The sequence below is a fragment of the Mobula birostris genome, chromosome 31 (assembly GCF_030028105.1).
Source record: "Mobula birostris isolate sMobBir1 chromosome 31, sMobBir1.hap1, whole genome shotgun sequence".
Lineage (NCBI taxonomy): Eukaryota > Metazoa > Chordata > Chondrichthyes > Myliobatiformes > Myliobatidae > Mobula > Mobula birostris.
In genome coordinates, this window is record NC_092400.1 from 12,549,524 (window position 1) to 12,574,354 (window position 24,831).

At 36.5% G+C, this 24,831-nt stretch overlaps 1 protein-coding gene across 1 annotated transcript in view; it reads left to right on the forward strand.

The window, feature by feature from the left end:
• Positions 1-24,831, forward strand: part of rbm19 (RNA binding motif protein 19) — a 265,310-nt gene that overhangs the window by 160,471 nt on the left and 80,008 nt on the right. The window contains exon 24 of the mRNA XM_072247529.1: positions 20,132-20,223. Within this exon, the coding sequence (XP_072103630.1) occupies positions 20,132-20,202 (71 nt within the window). The 3' untranslated portion in view covers positions 20,203-20,223. The remainder of the gene's footprint in view (positions 1-20,131; positions 20,224-24,831) is intronic.

Below are 24,831 nucleotides of genomic sequence, written 5' to 3' on the forward strand. Positions count from 1 at the left end.
CTCTGGTGTTGCAATTCCTATGTCCATGTGCTTGATTTTACTCCTCACTCTCTGTTAATTTAACTGATCCAAAATCTCCAAAATCTTGTCTATTCTTACCATTTTGTCCTACTACTTGTGGTCTTGCTTATGTATCAGCTGATGTATTATCTATCAGTGCCTTCAATCAAAAATTCCTATTGGTATGTTCAAAATCCCTTCAAAACCTACATCTCCCCCAGTTTTGTATCATTCTCTAGCCCTGCAATCTCCCAAACTTACAACAACTTTTTTCTTCAATTGTGCCCACTTGTACATTTGTATACTCTTTATCTCATTGCTGGTGCCTTCAGTTACTTGAGTTTGGGCATTCGAATTTGCAACCCACATTCTTTCTCCATTCTATCTCCCTCTCAGAGCAATAGACAAATTGAAATGGTTGTTGTTTGCAGTGATCCCAATGAAGTGTTACATAAGCCACTAGTAATACTAGAGGATGTAACTGAGTGTGTAGATAATAATGCAGGATATGCAATTTTATCTAGATTTTCTAAACACCTTTGTTAAAAGTCTCTCATTATCGACAAATAAATCATGAACCAGAGACAATGAATTTCAAGGACAGAAATTAGAGTGTGGGTGTAAAGAGTAGCTATTTGCAGTAGAAGAAAGTGGATAATGGTTTTCCATAAGGATTGGTGAAGGACCACTGCGATTCAGAATTTACATTAAGGATTTAGGCACGAGAATCCAAATTAAAAAATCTATATGTGTGGATGATACCACATTTGGATTCAGGTGTGTGTCTGATTTATTTAGCCAGTACTAAGAAGGACTGTAGTAATTTATATGGGAGGAAAATAATTGGCAAATGAATTCATCATCATATAAATACAAGATAGAACATCTTGGTCAGAAGAATAGAGAGATCATTTGTTACTTGGTAGCTTTGAGCCTTGCAGGGGCAAATTAACAGAAGGATCTTGGAGTGTAAATACACCAATTATTAAAAGTTGTATCACAGCCTGACAAGCATATTATTTAAAAATAAAATAATAACCAAGAAATTCAAGAGAGAATTAAAAAGAAACTTTGCCTAAAGAATGATGAGAATGTAGAATTCTGTGTACAGATTTCAGAGTATAATGTTGAATTACAGCAGAATTTATTGTCAGTAGAAAGTGACTTGTGCAGATCAGCACTTTGTTGAACTCTTCATTAATAATGATTTGTGTATACCACCCTAAAATTCTTGTAGCTTACAGCTGTATGTTACGTCCAGTGCAGCTATGTATAAAACCTACAGATGTGTTAGGATGAGTGGGTCTGGTTACTAACTGGATTCTTATGAAGGGCTCAATATTATAAATTTGCACTTCAAATTATCTCCTCAGAATATAATAATAATTGGAAAGTAGTTAAAAGATATATAAAATTCAAATATCGCTTGGAGACCTTACTCAAAGTTCAATTATCATATAGAGTTAAAGCAATACTAAACCACAATTTAAGTGGAACTCTTTGTACTCAGATTGTCATCTGTAATAATGTGAAATACTAGCACATATTTATAAAAACACAAACAATCCTAAACATATTTATCCAAGCTTAACTGTTTAACATAGCATTCTGAGTGAAGTTGAGCAATCTTGATTATTTTTGAAGGAATATTTTTTAAAACATATTTGTTTATGTCAGCAGCGCTAACCATTCACAAAATGTGGTCATGAGTTTGTCAGGGAATACCAATAAAATGGCCTGCAGGCATTAATTTTGAGTGGGTAAAGAAATACATGATCCTCTTTGTTGCTTTTGTAGCACTAGGAAGATACTTTGAAGGAAAAATTAAAGAAACAAAAAAGGAGCAGTATCCTAGGCAATTTTCCATATTGATTGAAAATAAATTTTTTTAAAGCAGTTCTGTCGTTATATGTTATTGATGTTTCCTAATGTTTACACATTATTTATCATTATTCTACTGTGGCTTAAGACATTGATTTAAAAAAGCTTATTCCACATTTTGAAGTACATTAAGAACAAGGATATGTTTATCTTTTTATCATGCTGAGGTTCATGTCATATTTTTTCTATCTGACTTAAATAATTAAGCATTGTCTGCTTATTAAATCACGAAAATCTACTGCAATTTTTACATCTGTTGGATTTTAATTGCATCACTGAAAGTAATATTTTTTAATCTGAAATTATCCTCATGGCTGATTTTGAGCATTAGGTCAGAGTGAATTAACATTATTTATAAGCAAAAATGCAAATGTGATATATAATACTTGTATTCTGTGCAAAACTTATGAAATCAGTTTAAGTGAAAATCAAAGTTTCGTAACTATTTGCTTGTTCTTCTACATTCATTTTCAATAATGACATTCTGTTACAATGGTGGTAGTAGCATGGCTTGTTCAAGTAAAGCCTAATTTTAGCTCTAAGGGAATCGCTGCAAAAAGAAGAGAGGATGAGTTTGGGAGGCTATTAATAATGTATGCAAATTTAATCAGCAATGGGACAAAAAAGTTCTGTCTTAGTAGAGCAACAAGATTATTGCCCTATTTACCCCAATATTATTTACAAGTGTTCTTCATCTTTTGGGAATGCACTGGCCTTCTGTTCTGCTCTCAGGATGTTGCTTTATTTCTGGCAATACTGGGCTTTATCACCTCCACAACTGAGGGACTTTTAAGAGTCAACTGCATTTGTTGGTCTGTTTCCATTAAGGCCAGACTGTACGGATGGCAGACTTCCTACATTAGTGAACCAAATTAGTACTTTTAACAATCCAGCAATTCCATAATAACCATTACTGAGGTTAGCATTAAATCTAGATTTATTTAATTATTAAAATTTAAATTTTGCCACTGCCACGATGGCATGAACTTGAAGTCTCGGGACCAATAATCCAGCAAGTCCAGTAAATTAACTGCTGTGTTACTGTACTGAAGTTTACCACAGAGCTCCTGGACGCATACTCTGAACTTTCTGCACAGCGTACATATCAATGGAACCAACAGGATGAGGCACACTGTAAAGGCATCCTTCAGGACTCAGTTAACGATGGCTGCATGCCAAGAATGAGCTGTTATAGTCAATTGTCACATCTGTCATGTGATTTGTCTACTGTGCATAAAGAGCTAACTTCTTTTGCAATCCTGCCCACCCTTTGGATCATCCAGTTGGTCGACTGCCCATGGTTCCTTAGTAGTTTGTGGGCATTATGTGCACAGTTTGCTGTCCAGAAATGTGTCTGCTGCACTTCCAACTATGTTCAGTAGGTGGACCCCTCGGTGCATTCCATTCTATGTTCATCAGCCCATGCTGCTGTAGTCACTTCCTTTGTTTCACAGACAATACACAGTAAAACCCCTGGTGAAAGCCCCCAACTGTGTCTGTTTTTTGAATGGGTAATGGCCTCAGCAGCAGCCCTAAACCCAAGAAAAAGATGCAGCTGGGAGATAGCACCGGCGTTTTGCATATCAATCATCTGAGTGGAAGTTTATTTATTTATTTATAATACCGTGTGGATCAGGCATTTCCAGCCCAACGATCTGCACCACTCAGAAACCTACCTAGCCTAATCACAGGACAATTTACAATGACCAGTCAACCTACTAACTGGTAATCTTTGGATTGTGGGAGGAAACCGAAGTCCCCAGAGGAAACCCACGCAGCCACAGGGAGGATGTACAAACTTCTTACAGAAATGGCCAGAGTTGAACTCTGAATACCCTGAGCTGTCGTGGCATCCCATTTACCGCAACATTTCTGTGGCATCCCAATTAGGTCCGGCATGCTGGCAATTACTTTGGGTAAACAATTATATTCACCAAATTCACTCCCTTCTAAATTTCAAGCTGAGTCCCATACTGAACCTGGAAAAGGTCAGGATATCAATCAGCTGGAGGCCTCCTTCCACTCAGCCTTTGATTTTCATTAGATGGTCACATTTCACAACATTAACTTAGCTTATTTATGGTTTTTTTTTCCTTGGCATTGAGCACTTGGTGCAAGAAAGTAGGTTAGAATAGAAGAATTAAACATCTGGAAATTTATACAAAAAATTATTTCTGGTTGCAAATTGGCCACAATCTCTGTTAAATTTGGTGCATGGTAATTGGGAGTCAACTTTGTTGAAGAAATACCAAGAGTTAATACAAATGCTGAAAGTTGGAAGAGATATGCCAAGTGGATTTAAATACAAGTAAATTCAAGGAAAGGAAATGTTTAGAGTGGTGTTGACTGAATGAAAGAGTCATTGTCTTGATAGTCTTGAGATTATCTTAAATATTATTAGCCATGATATAAATATAAATTGTCTTGAATATATATATTTGTCTTGAACAAATAGTCTTGAAACTGCAGGAACACAAAATAGGTAATTTTTCTCCCTATGTGCACAAAAGAAAATAAGAAAATTGGTTCCTCTAAAACAGAGTATTTGTAAAATTAGAAACAAATTTAATGTTTCAAACCAATGACAGACCCTGTCAGACCCTGACTCCCTTTGTCCTATTTGACTGCTCCCAGTCTTTCCTGCAAATTAAAAGCTAATTGTTGCACTTTGCAAATTCTGACAAGGGTCTTCAGCTGATACATTATGTCTACTTTTCTGTCCACTGAGTGTTTCCAGTATTTTCTGTTTTTATGAATTTGGTGTTCTTGCCAGGTTCAAAGGGCCGGAAACTAAAATCCTTGGATAATATTTCTCAAAGGATAAAAAACAAACTAAGAGAAATAATAAGGGCTCGTAACTTTTGACTGAACTGGTATAAACTCCTAAAATAGAAAAGGTTATTGGAGTCCTTTTTAGTATGATCCGCATATAGGGCCATTGGGTTGATTTGATTTCCATGTTCAAAAATGTAACTAAGTAGAAATTGTAAATAGCAGCAAATAATATGTATTCAGGATTAAAAAATCCAGAGTTACTGTTTAAAGTAGCATCGTGGGTGGACTGCAGGAAATCTTGCAGTGTATTATCTGTACTTGGATTTCCAAAAGATATTTTGAAATTGCACATGAAAAACATTAGTGATTAAAATTATGAGAATTCAGCAACAATAACTTTACACACACAGTACCTTGCGGAGACGTCATCTGGAGTATTGTGTGCGTCTTGGTCTGGGTTGGGGAAACACTGTGGCACACCTAGTAGAAATGCTGCATCACAAATTTAATTCTGAACTCCAGTGATGCAGAGCTTGTACACTCACTCTGGCCATGTGAGATTCCTCTGGATAGTTCAGTTTCCTCCCACATTGCAAAAATGTTGTGGATCGGTTGGTTAATTGATCACTGTAAACTCTCCCTAGGGTGTGGATGTGTGGTTGAATTTCAGTGGAATTGATGAGAATGTGGAGAGACAAAATGAGTGTTTCGGATTAGCGCTAGTTGTGCTTGATGCAGTCTTGGTGGAGCAAAGGGCCATGTAACACTGATTCTTTCTGGAAGTGGATATACTTGCTATAGAGAAAGTATATGAATTCCTCCCACCCACCCACCCACCATTATTGTGATAGCAAATCCTTCTTATGAAGGTAAATTGGGGTGATTAGGCCCCTATTCACTAGCTTTTGAAAAATGGGAAGAAATCTTATTGACACAAGTTCCAACTGTACTCAACAAACTGATTGGAGGAAGAATGTTTCCCCTGGTTGAGTGATCTGAAACTAGACATTATAGGATAGAACATTTGGAACCAAGATGAGGAGAAATTTACATTGTGGGTCAAAGTGCCTGTTCCTGTACTGAACGGTTCTAAATCTGTTCACTGCAGAGGGTATTGAACTTGAGGAATTCTCTGTCACAGAAGGCTGGGGAGCTAAGTCTTTGAATATATTTCAGAATGTGATTTCGAGGCAGGGAGAGAGCAGAACTTTAAATTGAAATAGATTATGATTGTATTACATACCAGAGAAATCTTGGAGGTCTGAACAGCCTACTCATTCTATTTTTCAATGTTTCTTTCTTGGAAATAAATAAGAAAAGAATGTAGTTGTTAGAGCAAATACATCGGAGTAAGGAGTACTGTTAGTGTCCCAGAGATTGGTTTTCAGATCACTAGTGATGGATTTAGATGAGATTAGCAAGTGAACAGAAGTGATATCAGATTATGTGCCACACACCTGGGTGTTAAGCAAGATAAGAGCCCATGGTATTACAGGAAGGATACTAGTGTGGATAGAAAATTGGCTGGCTGGCAGAAGACAGAGTGGGAATAAATGGGGCCTTTTCTGGTTAGCTGCCAGTGACTAGTGGTGTTCTACCTGAAATGGTATTGACCCATTAGTTTTTGTTACTTTTCACTTTGCATGTTAGTGATCTGGATGACTGAATTGATGGTTTTTTGACCAGGTTTGCAGACAGTATAAAGATAGGTGGAGGGACAGGTAGTGTTGATGAAGCAGGGAGTCTGTAAGAATGACTTGGACAGATTAGGAGAATGGGCAAAGAAGTGGTTGATAAAGTACAGTGTAACACATGTTCTCAACATAGGGTCCATGGACTCCTTGCACTGTGGTATTGGTCCAGGGCACTAAAAAGTTTGGGAACCCCTGCAGTGTAGGGAAGTGTGTGGTCATGCATTTGGGTAAAAGGAATGGAAGCAGAGACTATTTTCTCAACGGGGAGCATATTTAGAAATTGGAGGTTCTAAAGGGCTTGGAGGTGCTAGTGCTGGATTCCCTAAAGCTTAACTTGGAGGTTAAGTTGACAATAAGGAAGGCAAATGCAATCTTAACATTCATTTGTAGATGACTAGAATGCAAAGCAAGAATATCATACTGAGGCTTTATAAATCTTTGTTCAGACTGCTTTTGGAGTATTGTGAGTAGTTCTGAGCCCCATACTAAGAAAGGATATGTTGAAATTGGAGAGGGTCCAGAAAAGGTTTGCAGGAATTATCTCAGGAATGAAAGGGTTAACATATGAGGAGTGTTTGATGGCTCTAGGCTTGCTGGAGAATTGTAACCTACCAAATATTGCAAGGCATAGATAGAGTGAACTTGGAGAGATGTTTTCAGTAGTTGGAGAGTCTAAGGCAGAGGGCATAGCCTCAGAATAGAAAAACATCAGAACAAGTATAAAAAAGAATCTCTGTAGCCAGCGGTAGTGAGCCTGTGGAATTCATTGCCATAGACAGCTTAGAAACCAAGACATTGGGTATATTTAAAGTGGAGCTTAATGGATTCTTGATGAGGAAGGGCATCAAAGGTTATGGGGAGAAGTCAGGAGTATAGGGTTAAGAAGGAAAATAAATCAGCCATGATCAAATGGCAAAGCAGATTCACTGGGCCAAATGTCCTAATTCTGTTCTTATGTCTTGTGAGATTAGCTGAAAGTTAATGTGGCAAATTTAAGTACTATATGGGAAGGGGAAAATGGAGGACACGTCTTTGAAATACCTCTGGATTAATTTGTGGAACTAAGGAATCGTTTAGGCTTGGCATTAAGACTCTCCAAGCAATATGGAATAGTAATTAATAAAACCACCAGCCCACTAGCCTACAACTGGTATGAATATTGAATTTTCCAATTCTAGTTAACCCACACATACCCAGTCCTATCAGTCAATCTAGAGTCTCTCTCCTTTAGACCATTTCTTCCCATCTCCTCTCCCCCCCCCCAGCCATACTCCACATTACCTATATTTATCACTCTTTCCGCATTACCTATATTTATCACTCTTCCCCCCATGGCCTCATCTGCCCATTTCCAACACACCTCTCCTTCTAGCTTAGCTCTCCTTTGGCTAACCATTCTTATCCTCTCCACAATTTGCCCCCATCTGTCTGTCATGTCTCCTTTATCTGGTTCCATTTATCTTTTCCAGCTTTTATCCATACTTTCCTCTGCCTCTTCCCCACATGGCTGTATCTTCCAGCCATCCCCTACCTTACCTGGTTTCAATGATCACACCCAATAGCCCCTGTTTCACCTCTTAACAGTTTGCGTTTTGCTTCAAGTTCCAGCATCTGCAGTTTCTTGTGTCTCCATGTATCCATTATTTATTAATACTGTTTTCAATTTGATTACTTGAGATGTAAAGGAGAAATTTGAGCTTTGGCAGCCATGTATGAAAGATCTAAGTTTCTGCCCTTGCACTTCAGATTTCTGAATTATAATGGAAGTTTGGCTTTTCAGCTCTTTCAGCTCCAAAGTGGTTATGTTTTTGTGGTATTTTATTACTATTGTCAACATCTTGAATTTTCTTGCAGGAAAAAATTAAGGCATTAAAAGAAAGACAAAGATTTGGATATTTTTTTAAACATGGAAATATTTTGTTAGCTATCCATTCCTTTGCTGCACCTTATGCTTAAATTGCAGGTCATAGAGTCGTAGACACATACAGTACAGAAATGGGCCCTTCACCCTATCTAGTCTGTGCCAAACCATTTAATCTGCTTACTCCCATCAATTTGCACCAGGACCATAGCCTTCCATACCCCTACTATCCATGTACCTATCCAAACTTCTCTTAAGCATTAAAATCGAGCTCGCATACACCACTTGTGCAGGCAGCACCTTCAACACTTTTGAGCGTGAAGAAGTTTCCCTTCATGTCCCCTCTAAACTTTTCACCTTTCACCCTTAACTCATGACCTCTGGATGTAGTCCCACCCAACCACAGTGGAAAAAGCCTGCTTGCATTTACCCTATCTATACCCCTCATAATTTTGTATACCCCTATCAAAGCTCCTCTCCTACATTCCAGGTAATAACGACCTAACCTGTTCAACCTTCCCTTCTAATTCAGGTCCTCCAGACTCAGCAACATCCTTGTAAATTTTCTCTGCACTCTTTCAACCTTGTTTACATCTTTCCTGTAGGTAGGTGACCAAAACTGTACAGGCTACTCCAAATTAGACCCCACCAATGTCTTATACAACTTCAATGTAACATGCCATCTCTTTGCTCAAAACTTTGATTTTTGAAGATGTTAAGGAATATATTTTAATTGAATAAATCCAATCAAAAACTGTAGCTAGATTATTGTCAAGTCATTGTGAAGTCCAGTCTAAATAAAGCAAGAGGATTCACACATTTCTCCATGATTTTGTGGTCCCGTGGGTAATTGATTGAATATTTCACACATGAGGTAAACTCTCTGGCCTTCACAACACCCCAGCATTTTCTCTTTATAAAACATGTCAAATGTTGTACTTTATTCTATCATCTTTATTTTTGTCCCTTTACCCCATAAGGGCCATAGTATTGTTATTCTTATATTTACTAAAATAAACTGCCTTTCATAGCACATGTGAATTTCTTTATAAATCAATGACCATCTAGTAAAATGTCGTTACACAAGAGACTTGAATGTATCAGTAATGTTTTCAAATAGACAGATTTTATTCCTTGTGCTGAATATTAACATTGGTGCACCTTTATTCCAATCCTAAATGAACTTCATGTCATATATCAGAAAACTCATTTGCTAAAATTACAATTTTTTTAACTGAATTCTAACCCATTTGGCATGCCTCTTTGAGAAAATGCTTTAAACATTCTATTCTCTGAAATGGTGGAGGGCAGCATGCATGAGCAAAATCAGATTAGAAGCTTTGGCAGCCAGCTTCACTCTTAAGTTGTGTGGATCGTTCATCTCCGCCTCTTCTTGGGATTTTCACTAGGGCAAATGCCAGTTCAATTCATAATATTGGGAAAAGTCTGGGTGCACTAGGTACTGCTAAGTTTATGGACCTTGGCCATGTCCTGATTGCATCAATAAAGGTCAATGTGCTCTGGAATAACCTTAATTTTACCCAGATTGTCAGGAATAATTCACAATACCTCTGCCCAGATTTGTCCTCAAATCACAGGACATATCATGGATTTTTGTTCCATGTATATATTACTCATTGGCTCTTTGATGAAAGGTTTTGCAAACAATGCTATCATTTATCACTTAACAATAATAAACAAAAATATTTGGTTTACTCCAGCTTCAATCTGGTGCAGACGTTATTGCAGTTTTTAATCTCAATTTATTAAAGAAAAAGGCCAGAATGGGAACCTGAGTGTGGCAGTATGGAAAACACATAAAGTTCCCAGTGAGTACTTTGCATCTGCCTTCATAGCAAAAATAGATAATATTGGTATCCTTTTTAAATAGAAATAATGTGAAGTATTGGAAAGTCTATGAAGGGGTTATGTATTTTAAACTGGAAATATTCCAGATCCATAGAAAAACCAATGGATGAAGTAGCAAAGGTTTTGACTATAAATTTTTCAATGTTCTGTGCTTTCAGACGTGGATCCAGAGACCGATGTAGCACTATAGTTTAAGGAAGGAGAAAATGGTAGATCAAGTGATTAAAAGCCAATCAATCTGACATTGGTAGTGAGCAAATGGTTGAAAAAAAAATCTAAGGGATGGCATAAATCTGTATTTAGACAGGCACAAGTTATCAAGGGCAGTCAGCATGGATTTGTTAGGGGAAATTCATATCTGACTAACTTAAATTAATTTTTTGAGGATATAACAAGGAACATTGATGATGATAGAGCTTTTGAAGGAATATGCACACTTTTGACCACAGCATTCGTTATGTAGTAAGAAGGCACATAATGCCATGAATAAGAAAGCAATCGCCCATGGTATCCGAAGGAAAGTGGCAAGACGTGGAAAGCCAGTGTTTCTGATATCATTGACATGATTTTTTTTATGTAATTGATGGGCAATGGTGTCTTGTAGGATTCAGTACTAAGTTCCTTTTAATAATTGATTTGGATTTAAATGTAAGGGCTACAATTAAGAATCTGAACAATAACACCAAAATTGGCACTGTGATTGAAAATGCGAGAGAGAGAGTAAGGCATTTGTTGATCATAAGAAGATATCAGTGGACCAATTAAATGGAATTCACTCCAGGAACGTGACAGGTAAAGCAGTGAGGAGGTTAAAAAAAAAAGGCATGAGAATACATGATAAATAATACAAGGATCTTTAAAAAGCCATGGAAATAGGAGGTCAGTGAGATAAGGTGATTACGGGCTATATTCCTCAATTGGCTAAGGCACATAAGTCAAGAGCAGGGAGCACATGTTGGAATCGTATAAAGGATTAAGCACCAATTAAAGTACTGTGTGCGTTTCTAATCACCACACTATACAAAGAGTGTGAAAATCTTAATTGTAAAATCAGGGACGTAGAAAAATATTACCAGGGCTAGGAAATCGCAGATATGAGTCAAGACTATCCAGGTTGGGTTGTTTGGGGGGGGGGGGGGGCAGGTGAACTGAATGATAGTTTGAGCTGTTTAGAATTATGAGAGGCCCAGTATGGTGAACAAAAGTTAATTATTTTTCTAGGCAGGGATACATTAGTAATTAGAGGTCTTTGAGTTAAATGTAAACGGCTTGAAGGAGAGTTGAAAAAATTGAGTGGTCTCACTCCCAGAAAGAGTCATGGTGGAAGAAACCCCTCACCACATTTTAAAAAGTACCCACAGGTACACCTGAAGACCAAAAATCTGCAATTTTGTGGGCCAACTGCTTGGAATTTGAATTCACTGAAATTCCATTTTAGTTGACGTGGTCATAATGGGCTGGATAGCCACCTCTTGTACCATAAATTTTATGTTTCTGTATTATCTAATGGAAAATGGCCTGTCTTATGAGATTCGCTGAAAATTAATGTGGCACAATTTACATACTATACAGGAAGAGGAAAATGGAGGACCTGTCCTTTGTGGCTGATCTTCAAATAGTTCTGGATTATTTTGAGAGGCTTAACATTGAGACTGTCCAAGCAGTGAAGAATAGTAATCAATAGTCCACTAGCCAACAACACAATGGTATGAACATAAAATTTTCCAATTTCAGTTAACCCACGCATTCCCAGTCCTAACAATCCACCTACGTTCTCTTTCCTTTTGCTGACCATTTCTTCCCATCCCACCCCACCAATATAGCTATACTCATCATCCTTCCCCACATGGTCTCATATGCCCATTTCCAACATACCTCTTTACAAACTTTACAACTCCTCCCTTGGAGGGTCAGACACCCTGAGCCAATAGGCTGGTCCTGGCATAATTTACATAATACTATTTAATTATTTATGGTTTTATTACTATTTAATTATTTATGGTGCAACTGTAACGAAAACCAATTTCCCTTGGGATCAGTAAAGTATGGCCATGACTATTTGTCTGGATTTCTTCTCCCTCGGCTAACCATTCTTATCCTCTCCACAATCTGGCCCCATCTGCCTGTCATCTCTCCCTTATCTGGTTCCATTTATCATTTTTCAGCTTCTGTCCATACTTTCATGGCTCCTTCTGCCAACGATCCCCTGCCTTACCTGCTTCTGAACTGTCACACGCAACAGCCCCATCTCACCTCTAGCTGTTCACTTTTTGCTCCACGATCCAGCATCTGCATTCTCTTGTGTCTCTAGATCACTGAAGTATGTATGCACAATTTAGTAATACTTGTTCCAATTTGATTTGATTTGAAAAGGGCACCAAGTACTTGGGAACCCACATGTTCTCCAAAGCAGTTATGCTAGAAATGTACCAGATTTGTAATTAAGAAATGAGCACTTTAAAACTCGACACGTTTTTGGACATGAGTATATCCCATTATCCTTATTCTCTTCTACTGTCTTTCTACCCTTCTGGTGTCCATGAGGTTTCTTCACCTCATCACAATTATGATTTCTTTATACTTTTACTTTGGCTAACAGTCTTTTATGAGAGTCTTTCAAATGCCTTCTAGAACACGAAATACTCATTCCCATCACATGTTGCTCTTCTTCAAAAATAAATCATTTGTGTTAATCATGATCTTCTCTTAACCTTTTTAGTTTAATTTATCGAAACTATTTATTTAAACCTTTACTTAGTGATCCTGCCTTTTCCCTTTGGAGGAATAAAGGAATTTTTTCCTTTATGGATTTGTTTCAAAAAGGCCGATTGATGTCTTTTGAGAAATTAGTAACTAAATACTCTCTCTCATATTCACATTTTTTGCAATATCTTCAGGTCAGACATTTCTTACAAGAATATTTAAGTACTTTTTCATATATACAAAACTCTGACCTGTTAGACATTATTTTAAAAATGAACCCTTTAGTGAAAGGTTTCAGTGGGAAAATTTATAATTTACTATTACAACAGGTTAACTATCCTTTACTTAAGATTAAGCAAGATTAGGAAAGAGAGCTTAACATGACCTTGCTAACAGAGGATCGGTTGCGAATTTTGAAGCTGGTTAACTCTTCTTGGATTTGTGCCAGTCATTCTTTAATTCAATTTAAAATTGTACATCGTTATTATTTGACAAAGGGGAGATTGTCTAAAATATTTTCTAATGTAAATAGTCAGTGTGATAGATGCAAAACTGAGATAGCTACATTGACACATATGTTTTGGTGGTGTTCTGTGTTGAAAGAATTTTGGAAATCTTTTTTCTACAATTTCTAAAGCTTTAAAAATCAATTTACAACCTAATAAATTGACAGTTTTGTTTGGTATAATTCCTCAATATATTCACGGTATTTCTACATCAGACCAATATGTAATTGCATTTATCACATTATTGGCTAGAAGGGCTATTTTATTAAAATGGAAAGATGCCTCTGCTCCCACTTTGATACAATGGTTCTCTCAGGTGATGTTATGTCTTAGTTTGGAAAAAAAAATAGAAGTCGAACTTTTGATCCTAGATTTGACTTCGAGAAAAGGTGGGGTTCCTTTGCCCCGTTATTATCATTTGATTTGAGTTAATAAAGATGGTCCTTTTCTGATGCTTGGGTATATGGATTTGCTTGGCGGATTGATGTCTTTTTTTTTATGGAAGCTTGTATGGCGTATAGCTCCGGGTTTGTGCTCCAAATGGGTTTTTTTTTCCTCCCCATTTTTTTTGTTATTAGGGGTTTTTTTTGTTTTAGTTAGTAGGGGTTCTTTTTTTCTTTCTTTTTTTCATAACATTTTGTTTTTTTATTATTATTATTGATGTACTGTTCAGTTTGGTTGATAGTTTAACTCTCATTCTACATATGGATATGTTGTCTTGATTATTTTGATGTATTTTTCTCGTTGATTTTCAATAATAATTAATAAAAAGATTTAAAAATGAAATGAAAATGATCTTCTCGTTGCAATGTGATACAGCCTATCTCACCAAATAAACAGTTTAAATTGTTTAGTCCTTAATTTTTAAGTTTGGTAATGTCTCAGCCATGGATCTTAAGCTATCCTAACCAGAGCCTCCACTATCTGTTTACTCATTTTCTTTATCCTAATTGAAATGGCCCCCTCTTAATCACGAAAACAAGACCTTCCTTGACCTTTTTCCCCTTTTGACCTTCACATCTGATGTATTCAACTCTCAGTCCTGACTGTATTGTTCCAAATGTGTCAAAATGAACCAAATTAATTTATAGTTGCAGTTTTGAAGGACAAGGATATTATGCTGTGTAAAATGCCAATATCTTTTAGTGTTCATAAATATCTATATATGTACGTGTGGTCAAGAGCATATGCTATTAATATTGTTCAAGTCAATAACTTACAGTTACCTAATATCTCTAATGTAATTAAAATACCATAAAATGTTTTGCATTTTGTCAAACACAAAACTGTTGCTGAGCCCTATATGATATATGTGGCAGATAACCAAACAGCAGACTTTAAGGAAAGTGTTAATGGAGGAAAGGTATTTATCCCAGTGGAGATGTTGACAAGAAAGTCAAGGTTCTAAGTCAGTTGCGAATATCAGGATTAGCCTGGCATAAAGCAGCACTGGCTGGAAAGCAGTGTCTTAGATTGCGAAGTATTAGAAAATATTGGGAAAGCTTTAATAAGCGGAGATAATAATAAGATGGATTCAAGCTGACTGGGTACAACTTTTTTTTATTTGGTGACAAAAGCAGTAATAGCTGGAGGAAAGGAAAGTGCATGACTCAGAAAAACGTGCAGATAAGTTGTTCCTAAAAGATTTCAAGAATTTGTTGCTTTCATTCATCTTTTCAGTTTTTCTTTATATTCTCCATTGTCCTAAGCCAGAAGACCTCTTTCTCATGGTTGGTTGTGTTCCTATGCAGTCAATTTTGGTAAGCAGTTTCCAAGATGATAATGAACCTAACAGTTTATTATGAAGAAGTTAACACAAGGTTAAAAAGCACTGTTTTTCATTCTCTACTTTAGATCCCTTAGAGCATTGCAAAAGGGAAAGAGGTGCTAAGTGCAGTTTTAGATCAGATTAAGTGGTTGCCTTCAAAGGAATTTAAAAATAGATCCACTCAAAAGATCAGGAAAATCACCTTTTTAATTGTTAATTCTTGTAACTGTTTTTGAATGTTAATGAATGTCAAAGATCAAACACCATGCCTCACCAACTGTCAAAGCTGTCTCTTGATGCAGTTAGCCACTTGCGCTAGGAGAAGTTGTAAGTTGTGTTGGTGCATTAGCAGTCATCCTCCCAGCAGAAGCTATGCTTGGGGTCATTCAGGACATAGACAAGAGTGTTGTCAGGCAGTGGATTATACACACCTATAATTATGGCCAACCTGTCTGGAAGCTTGTGATGTTGCAGAAATCCTGTAGATGTGAAGTTTGATTTATGATGTTGAAAGAATTGCTATCCAGGTTCGAAGGTAGATAGTGCCTATCAAAAATTTCTTAATTAAATGCTCCCCACATTTTAGCAAAATTGGATGAAATTTCTTTGAATTTTTGACTGAACTTTTTGTGGGTCTGTAAATTCAGATCATAATTGGTTACTGGGGAACCGTATGATCGTTGACAGTCAATATTACCTGAAATAAATTGACATTTGACAGTCATTGTATGTGTAAAAATATAATATTCAGCAATGTAAAATTGATAAAATTGATACTGTCGCTTCACAAGTTAATGTGCATTGTTAACTTTTCTATCATTTTGCTTATTATACCATCTGAGTAGCAAAAAGTTAAGGATTAAAATGATAACGTGCGGAAATTGTAAATGTATGATAGAATGTATTACTGGGCTACAACCACCGCGTAATACATAGTTAAGTAACACTGTTACAGTTTCAATATTAGTATAATAAATAATATAATTTAATAGCATTTAATTAATTGTAAAATCTTTTTTGATTGTTTTATCTAGTTGCATAAATGCCTTGAACACCAAAATATTGTGGAAAACATTGAATTTCCCTTAACATTTTTTTATCTGCTTCTCCTCCATGTTTCTTTCCTAATTTTCATCTTTTTTCTGATACTAAATATCACTCACCTTTGTTATCTTTTTAAATCATTTTCTATATATTTATTGAACTAGTAAGTGGCATTTGCTGTTTTCAAAGTGTTGTTGTTTTGAGTGACTGAACATTTGATTTTCCACCAATTAGTATATATACAGTGTCTTGAAAAAGTATTCAGACCCCACAACTATTTTTACATTTTACTGTTTCATTTTCTAAATTCAAAATATATTGAATCAGGATTTTTTGAGCAAATCTACAAAACATTGCATCGTGTCAAATCAAAAGAAAAATTCCAAAGCTTATCAACAATTTACTAAAAATTTTTAAAAAACAAAATTGTGAGATTGATCAAGTATTTATCTCCTTTGTAGTTACTAAGCTAACTTTTCTCAGCTGCAAAATATACTGCATTACCTTACCAACTCACCAAGTTTGTTGATGTAGAAAATTGGAGGATCTCCTGTTTTCAATGAATTCACAATAAATTCCCCCTCTCTCTTTAAAGTCCAACAGTATGGTAGATTTACAATAAACCAAACCAAAACGAGGACAAGAGAACATTCAAGTCAAGTCAGGGAAATGAGAATAGAGAGGCTCAAATCTGGGGAAGGGTACAAGACCATCTCAAAGACACTGAACATCCCTCAGAGCTCAGTGCAGTCCATTTAAAAAGTGGAAAAAATATGAAACCACAGCCTAGGTCAGTCTGCCCCTCTAAATTTAGTCACTGGAGAAGAATAGCACATATTAGAGAGGCTATTGTGATGCCAACAATCACTCTGAGTGAGCTGCAGCTGAAGATGAAGTTCTGATCGATCCACCCCCATGCTTAACAGTTGGAGAGGTGTTCTTTTCATGAAATTCTGCACCCTTTTTTCTCCAAACATACCTTTGCTCATTGCAGCCAAAAAGTTCTATTTTAACTTCAGCAGTCCACAGGACTTGTTTCCAAAATGTTTAGATGTTCCTTTGAACCTTTTGAATAGAACTTTTTGGCCGCAGTAAGCAAAGGTATGTTTGGAGAAAAAAGGGTGCAGAATCTCATGAGAAGAACCCCTCTCCAACTGTTCAGCACGGGGATGGATCGATCATGCTTTGGGCTTGTGCTGCAGCCAGTGGCACGGGGAGCAATTACTGGTAGAGGGAAGAATGAATTCAATTAAGTACCAGCAAATTCTGGAAGCAAACATCACACCGTCTGTAAAGAAGCCGAAGATGTAAAGAAGATGGCTTCTACAACAGGATAATGAACGTAAACACACCTCAAAATCCACAATGGACTCCCTCAAGAGGCGCAAGCTGTAGGTTTTGCCATGGCCCTCACAGTCCCCTGACCTAAACATCATCGAAAATCTGTGGATAGACCTCAAAAGAGCAGTGCATGCAAGACGGCCCAAGAATCTCACAGAACTAGAAGCCTTTTGCAAGGAAGAATGGGCGAAAATCCCCCAAACAAGAATTGGAAGAATCTTAGCTGGCTACAAAAAGCATTTACAAGCTGTGATACTTGCCAAAGGGGTGTTACTAAGTACTGTCATGCAGGGTGCCCAAACTTTTGCTTCAGGCCCTTTTCCTTTTTTGTTATTTTGAAACTGTAAAAGATGGTAATAAACAAGTAATCTTGCTTAAAATATTTTTAAAAATGTGTCATCTTTAACTTTATGCCTTTTGGAAATCAGTTCATCTTTTATTCGCTTAACTATTCACAGTAACAGAAATTTTGACTGGGGTGCCCAAACTTTTGTATGCCACTGTGTGTGTGTATATATAATATTATAAAATATATAATGTATATATAAAACACTATATGTGTATTGTTCATCTATGCTTCATTGGATCTGAAGTAATAGTCACTTTTTTTCTCCTTTAAGTCATGTACTAAAGAATGACAATAAACAATCTTGAATCTTGAGATTGCATATGGATTTTAAAATAGGAAAGTATTGTTAACCCAAATGATATGATTTATACACTTCTCTATCTTTTAAACATTAATTGTTACCTGAATAATTTAAGAACACTTCCTCAGGTTTTAAACAGAAGTCACCAACTGACCAACCTTTCTCTTAAAAAAAGAACTGTATGTACTGTAAATCTACCTGTTTATAAGTATACCTTTAATTCTGTAACGAAAAAATACTAAATTCTGAGTGAATTTTTCTGAAGCGCCAAACTATCTACCGCTCTTCTGACATGAGGTTCCTTTATCAAAATGGCATGCTGGGAGTTACTTTTGTCTTGTTCAGGCACAAGTAATTACTGATTGTTCAATGCAAGCAATGCTAGTTGGTGTTGAATACTGGGACTGGGAGGCTGATATTTAAAAACAAGCCTTTTTGCACTGTTCTATATAACATCTATTGTGTCAAATAAATTGAAGTAGAGTAGTCATAAATGGAAAAATAAAATTCAGAATGATTTTATATACAATCATTGTATTTTAAGTTATTTATAGACTTTGTCTCATTTTATAAAACATGCTGACTATTATTTATAAAAAGAATCTTTGTTATATTTTGTGCACTATAGTTACAACAGCAGTATTTGCACATCTGATCTTTTTCTCAACTGTTTTGCGTATCCTTCCACAAATCTTTCCTTATTTTTGGATTTTAGTGGAGCAGCCTGAAGTTTTGTTAACCTTCTTTTAGAAATTCACTTATTACTAAATAACAAGGGCACTATGGTTAGTGTATACTGGTTAGCTGAATGCTATTACAGCTCGCGGAACAGAGTTTGAAGTTCAGTTCTAGCATGATCTTTAAGGAGTCTCTGTTCATCCTCCTCATGGAATGTGTGGGTTTTTCCCGAATGCTCTGATTTTCTCACATTGCCCAAAGGCACACTGCAGAGGTTAATTGGTCATTGTAGATTGTCCCATGATTTAGTTAGGTTTAAATCAGGGGTTGCTGGGGTGTCACAGCTCGAAAGGCTGGACAGGCCTACTCCGCTCTGTATCACTAAATAAATAAATAAAAAGAAAATAATTTGTGTAATTTGTAGTAACTGGGTGGAAATATAACAACTGGATAACTAGATGCCATTTATACATTACTAGAAATTAAAAATTATTATTCACAATGTTACTCAAAAAAATTAGCACGGAACTGACTCCATGACTATGGCCTGCAGCCATCGGGCTCTTGGAGACTGGCTTCACTCGCCTCAGCATTGAACTAGCTCTGTGGCTGTGGACTCACTTTCAGGGGCTCTGCAGTTAATGTTTTGTGTGTTATTTGTTTTTTTTAAAAATGTTTTATTGTTTGCACGATTTGTTCTTTTTTTCACATATTAGGGCATTTGACAATCTTTGTTGTGTGCTTTTGTGGATTCTATTGTGTTCCTTTGTTTTGTGACTGCCTGCAAGATGACAAATCTCAAGATTGATAATAAATGTACTTTGAACTTTGATTGTCATACATCAGTTATAAAAATATAATTCTGTAATTTAAGAACCGGACCATTATAACCGAATAATAGCTTTCTCTTAACAATTTCAGAAAAATGACCTATGTACTGAAGCTTTATTTAAACAATGCAAAACCTAGTTGTGTGTATTTAATTTTCATTCCTTTCCTTCACCTTTAAAATCTAAATCTTATCACTGTGCCCTAGCATTAATAGTCATTGGTTTAATCAGTTGCTCATCTGCAGGAGCATGCCAGTCTATTGTTGATGTTAATGATGTAAATGATAGACAGTTCATGCTTTGCTGCTTACTGTTTTATTTCTAGGCATCCCACTATTACTACTCCCCAAATCCAATTTCCCAGTCTATTGTATGGATGGCCTATTTATTACTGCTGAGCAAATGAGATTGAAGAAGTGGGGGTGTGGGGTGTGGGGGCTAATCAAATCTAATTATTGCATATTGATTGTCTTCATATTCATATCTTCTATTAAATTCTCTTTATTCTTTCTGTGTGTTCATTCACAAAAGATTCACCAAATAAGAAGAAACGGGTTGAAATCCTGGATGAAATAATGGATGATATGGAAGAGGAAGACTAGTCACTTGTTATCCTTTTGAAAGTAAGTAATTTTTTTGTTGTATTTTGTTTCAAAATCACCCTGCAGTTGTACAAAATGCATATTACTGGAAGTAAATGTTCATCTTTTGTAGATAAAATGACCTTTTACTATGCAACTGCAACACAGAATAACTTATCTGTTTCGAAGGAAGGGAATGCAGAATTTAGCTTGCCTGCTGAATTTATTTATTGATACTTGGCATATGAAGAAAACTGACTTCTTCGAGTCTACTTGCTGTTGAAGTTAAATTTTTAAAATGTAGGATATAGTAATTGTGTTTTTTTTTGTTAATAGGCCATAGTTGACTAATAGAGGCATTCACTGGCATCATTTAGGTTTTTAAGTTTGTGCATGGTAGGTGCTGAAAGTGCTGGTGTTAACGTCACAGCAAACAAAATTGTCTTAGAACTGATTGGCTGTGTGCCCTGTGCAGCCAGATTTATAACATTGTGAAATTAATATCTCTAGACTTTCTAATATCTCTAGAAAAATGTGTAAGCAAATTGTGCAAATTCAGTCTCAAATTAGGTAAAGAAAAATAAAACAAAGGAAAGATCAAATTATGAGAGCATGGGGAAAAAAAGCTTACAAGGGAGAATTCAGGGGAAAAAAAGTGTAACAGAACCTCAGACAAATAAAGGCTAATTTTCAACACCATTGTTATTCCTCTCCATGCCTTGTGGCATATTGGGCGGCAACCTTGCTGTTTCTTCAGCATTTTGTCTTTTTTTATGAAGCCAAGTTGCTAGCTCAACATTTAACCCAGCAAGGGTGGAAAGCATGCAAGGAGCCAGCCAGATTCGAACTCAATAGACCTCTCGCCTTGAAGTCTGGAGCTGATGCCACTACACCACCAGCTGGCATTTCAGCACCATAACATTAACTATTTCATGTTACTGATTAATTCTTTTTGTTATTAAAGGTTCTGAGACTGGAATAAACTAGATTTAACTTTCTGTGGTAAATTTAGTTGAAATAATGTACCTTAAAAGGAGCTAATTTCCTTCAGGGTTAAGCCAGACAGGAAGATGCTCTTTTCACAAAAGTAATAGTGCAGCAACATAACTTGAATCGCAGTTTTTTTTTTGTTTTATCACACATCTTTTCCTTGCCTGAAGTTGTACCATTTGCAAGTAGAGTAACTGATGCCACTATCCATACTGTTGTATTGACAGGCATATTTGTATGTGGAGGACACTTTAACAATGTGCTTTTGAGAAGAAAACTTTTCTTCGGGTCTATAGCTGTTCAAAATAAATTGGAAAAAATAATGTTAATAAAAACGAGCAGAGTAAAGGTTTTTAATGACTTAGGCATAAACAAGTGCTATTCAAAGGAAATATCACCATATTCTAACCCAAGATTCATTTTCTAACAGAACAAAGAAATACAATAGAATCATTGAAAAACTACACACAAACACTGACAGGCAGCCATTGTGGAAAAAAAAAGGCAAACTGTGTAAATACAAAATATGAATAAGTGAATAAATAGTACTGAGAACATGAGTTGTAGAGTCCTTGAAATTGAGTCCATAGGTTGTGTTCAGTGATCAGGTCAGTGTTGAAGCGAGAGAAGTTATCCACACTGGTTCAGAAGCCTAATGGTTGAAGGGTAATAACTGCTCCTCAACCTGCTGGTTTGAGACCTCTGGCTCCTGTATCTCTTTTGTGATTGTAGCAGTGAGAAGAGAACGTGGTCTGGATGGTTGGGGATAATTGACAATGGCTGCTGCTTTCTTGCGGCAGCATTTCTTGTAGATGTACTCAGTGGCAGAGAGGGCTTTTCCTGTGATGGACTGGACTGTATTTCTGTAGGCTTTTCCTTTTGTGGGCATTTGTGTTTCCATAACCAGGCTGTGATGTAACCAGTCAGGATATTCTCCACTGTGCACTTATAAAAGTTTGTCAAAAATTTTAAATGACTTGCCGAATCTCTGCAAACTTCCAAAAGAGCAGAGGGGCTGCTTTTGCATTTGCATGTTGGTTGCAGGACAGATCCTCTGAAATGATAATGCCAGGGAATTTCAAATTACTGACCATCTCCATCTCTGATTCCCCAATGAGGGCTGGATCTTGGATCTCATGTATCTTCCTCTTGTAATCGATAATCAACTCTGTGGTTTTGCTGACATTGAGTGAGAGGTTGTTGTTCTAGCACTCTTCCAATCTCCCTTCTATATACTGATTTGTCACCACCTTTATTGATTTAGCCAATTGTGGTGCCATCAGCAAACTTAAATATGACATAGGAGCTGTACTTAGCCTCACAGTTATAAATGTAGTGAGTAGAGCAGGGAGTTAAGCGCACACCCTTTAGGTGCACGTGATGGTGATTGTGGAGGAGATGCTATTGCCAATCGAAACTGGCTGGGGTTTGCAAGTGAGGAAATCAAGGAACCAGTTGCATAAGAAGGTATCAAGTCCTATGTTTTGGAACTTATTGATTATTTTTGACAGGATGATAATGTTGAATGCCAAGCTGTAGTCAATGAAAAACATCTTGATGTATGCAACTTCACTGTCCAGAAGTTCCAGAGTTGAGTGAAGAGCAAATGAAATGGAATCTGTTTGGTGATCTGTTGTAATGGTAGGCAAGTTGGAGCAGATCCAAATCACTCCTCCGATAGGAGTTGATGTGCTTTATGACCGACCTCTTAAAGCACTCACAGTTGGATGTAAGTGATACTGGATGATAGTCATTGAGGCAGGTTACCACATTTTTCTTGATTGAAGCTTGTGACACTGGTATGACATCGCTGTGTCAAACACTAGAGCAAAAATTGTAAATAAGAACGGAAAATACTGGAAATACTCAGTGGGTCAGGCAGCATTTTCAGCAGTATATAATTATTTGCAGTATTTTTTGCTGTGGACATTTCCAAATGTATTCTAAATTGGTTTATAAAACAATGTCCAGAATTTTCAGGGCCTGCACTTGCAACTTTGTTAACTTTTGAGTTTCTGCTTACCTGAAGCAGATTTGTCGTGATTAAATTGGTGCATGAAGCCTGCTCTGAATTGATTGGCCCATGGAAATGTCACTAGGCCTGCCAGCTATCATAACTGACAAGAATATTTGTGACAAACTGATACCCATTTCAAATCTATCATTGGAGATAATTCAAAGTATGGTATTTTAAACAAAAGTGTCTAGACTCTCTTATGGTAGAAATATTTCCTTTTTACCACACAAATATTCTGTTAGTATATACAATAGTCAGTTCTCATCTGGATTTACCTGTAGAAAAAGATATATTTTATGTTCTGTGCAGTGATTTGCAAAGCTGGTGGAGTTAATTGTGACATCAGGATTTGTGTTTGATATTGAAATCGGATTTAACATTTAACTAAAGTTTACCTTTTTAGGTAATTTATATTAAAATAGAATTCTTTCCTGCAATCAGAGTTCAATGAAATTTTAATGTATACAATGTATGATACCATCTATTCAAATCTATTATGAATGTGTCAAACTTGCATTTGTTTGCAAACTTACCGTGTGTGTGTGTTGGTTCATGTATATATTTCAATTGTCACATTTGTTCCACTTTGTACTTGTAACACACTTTCAGCATGTTTTTTTATGTTGATATTTTCATTATAGATGCCTTTCATCATCCATATATTGTCATTTTACAGTACCCTGTTCCAAATTATTTGCGTTGCATACATTACCCTTGGATGCCTTTCATGAAGTTCATGCTGTATACTGGTGAAAATACAGTTAGATAGATTAGATGTTTTTGTATTAACTAACAATTAAACTTAATACATAAAAGATCATCTTTAAAAAGTACTGCTACTCAGTGTAACCACTCATGTTCGCCATTCTCCCAGGCTTAATTTCCAGATCTAGAAAGCCAAACCTTGTGGTGTAGGTGAGTAGTCAAAATACCCAGAGCAGAGGCAGAGATGTGACTGAAGTAACTGGAAAATGTGGACAGGCCAAGGAAACCTCTGCTGCATTACTCCTCTGAAAGCCTATCAGCTAGCACTGTCCCACCCAGCTTTGTCAGCAGAACTGTCAGTTTCTCAGAATCTCTGACAATAAAATCGAAAGTGTGTTAGAAAGTTACTGGAGGGAACTCTGAGAGATTAGTTAGCATGGCTTTGTGCATGGAAGGCCATGTCTGACGAATCTTTTGGACTTTTCAAAGAATTGACTATGGGGATAGATGAATATACAGCAGTAAATGGTGTCTGTATGGACTTTAATAAAGCCTTTGGCAGGGTCCCGTATGACGAGCTGATCTGAAAGGTTAGGTGACATGGGATTCAAGGTGAAGTAGCGAGGTCGATTCAGAATTGGCTCGATGATAGGAAACAAAAGGAAAGGTTCATGGTCTACTCTCCAACTGGAGGCTTGTGACTAGTATGATACCCCAGAATACCTCTGCTATTTATTATTTATGTAGATCATTTGGATATGAATACATGGCACAGTTAACAAGTTTGCAAATAGTAAAGTGTTGTTGATAGTGAAATGGGTTACAATGAATACAAAAAGATCTTGGTCAGTTAGGGAGATGGGCTGAGGAATTTCAAATGGATTTCAATTGAGATAAGTGTGAGGTGATGTATTTTAGACATTCAAACCGCTGTAAGA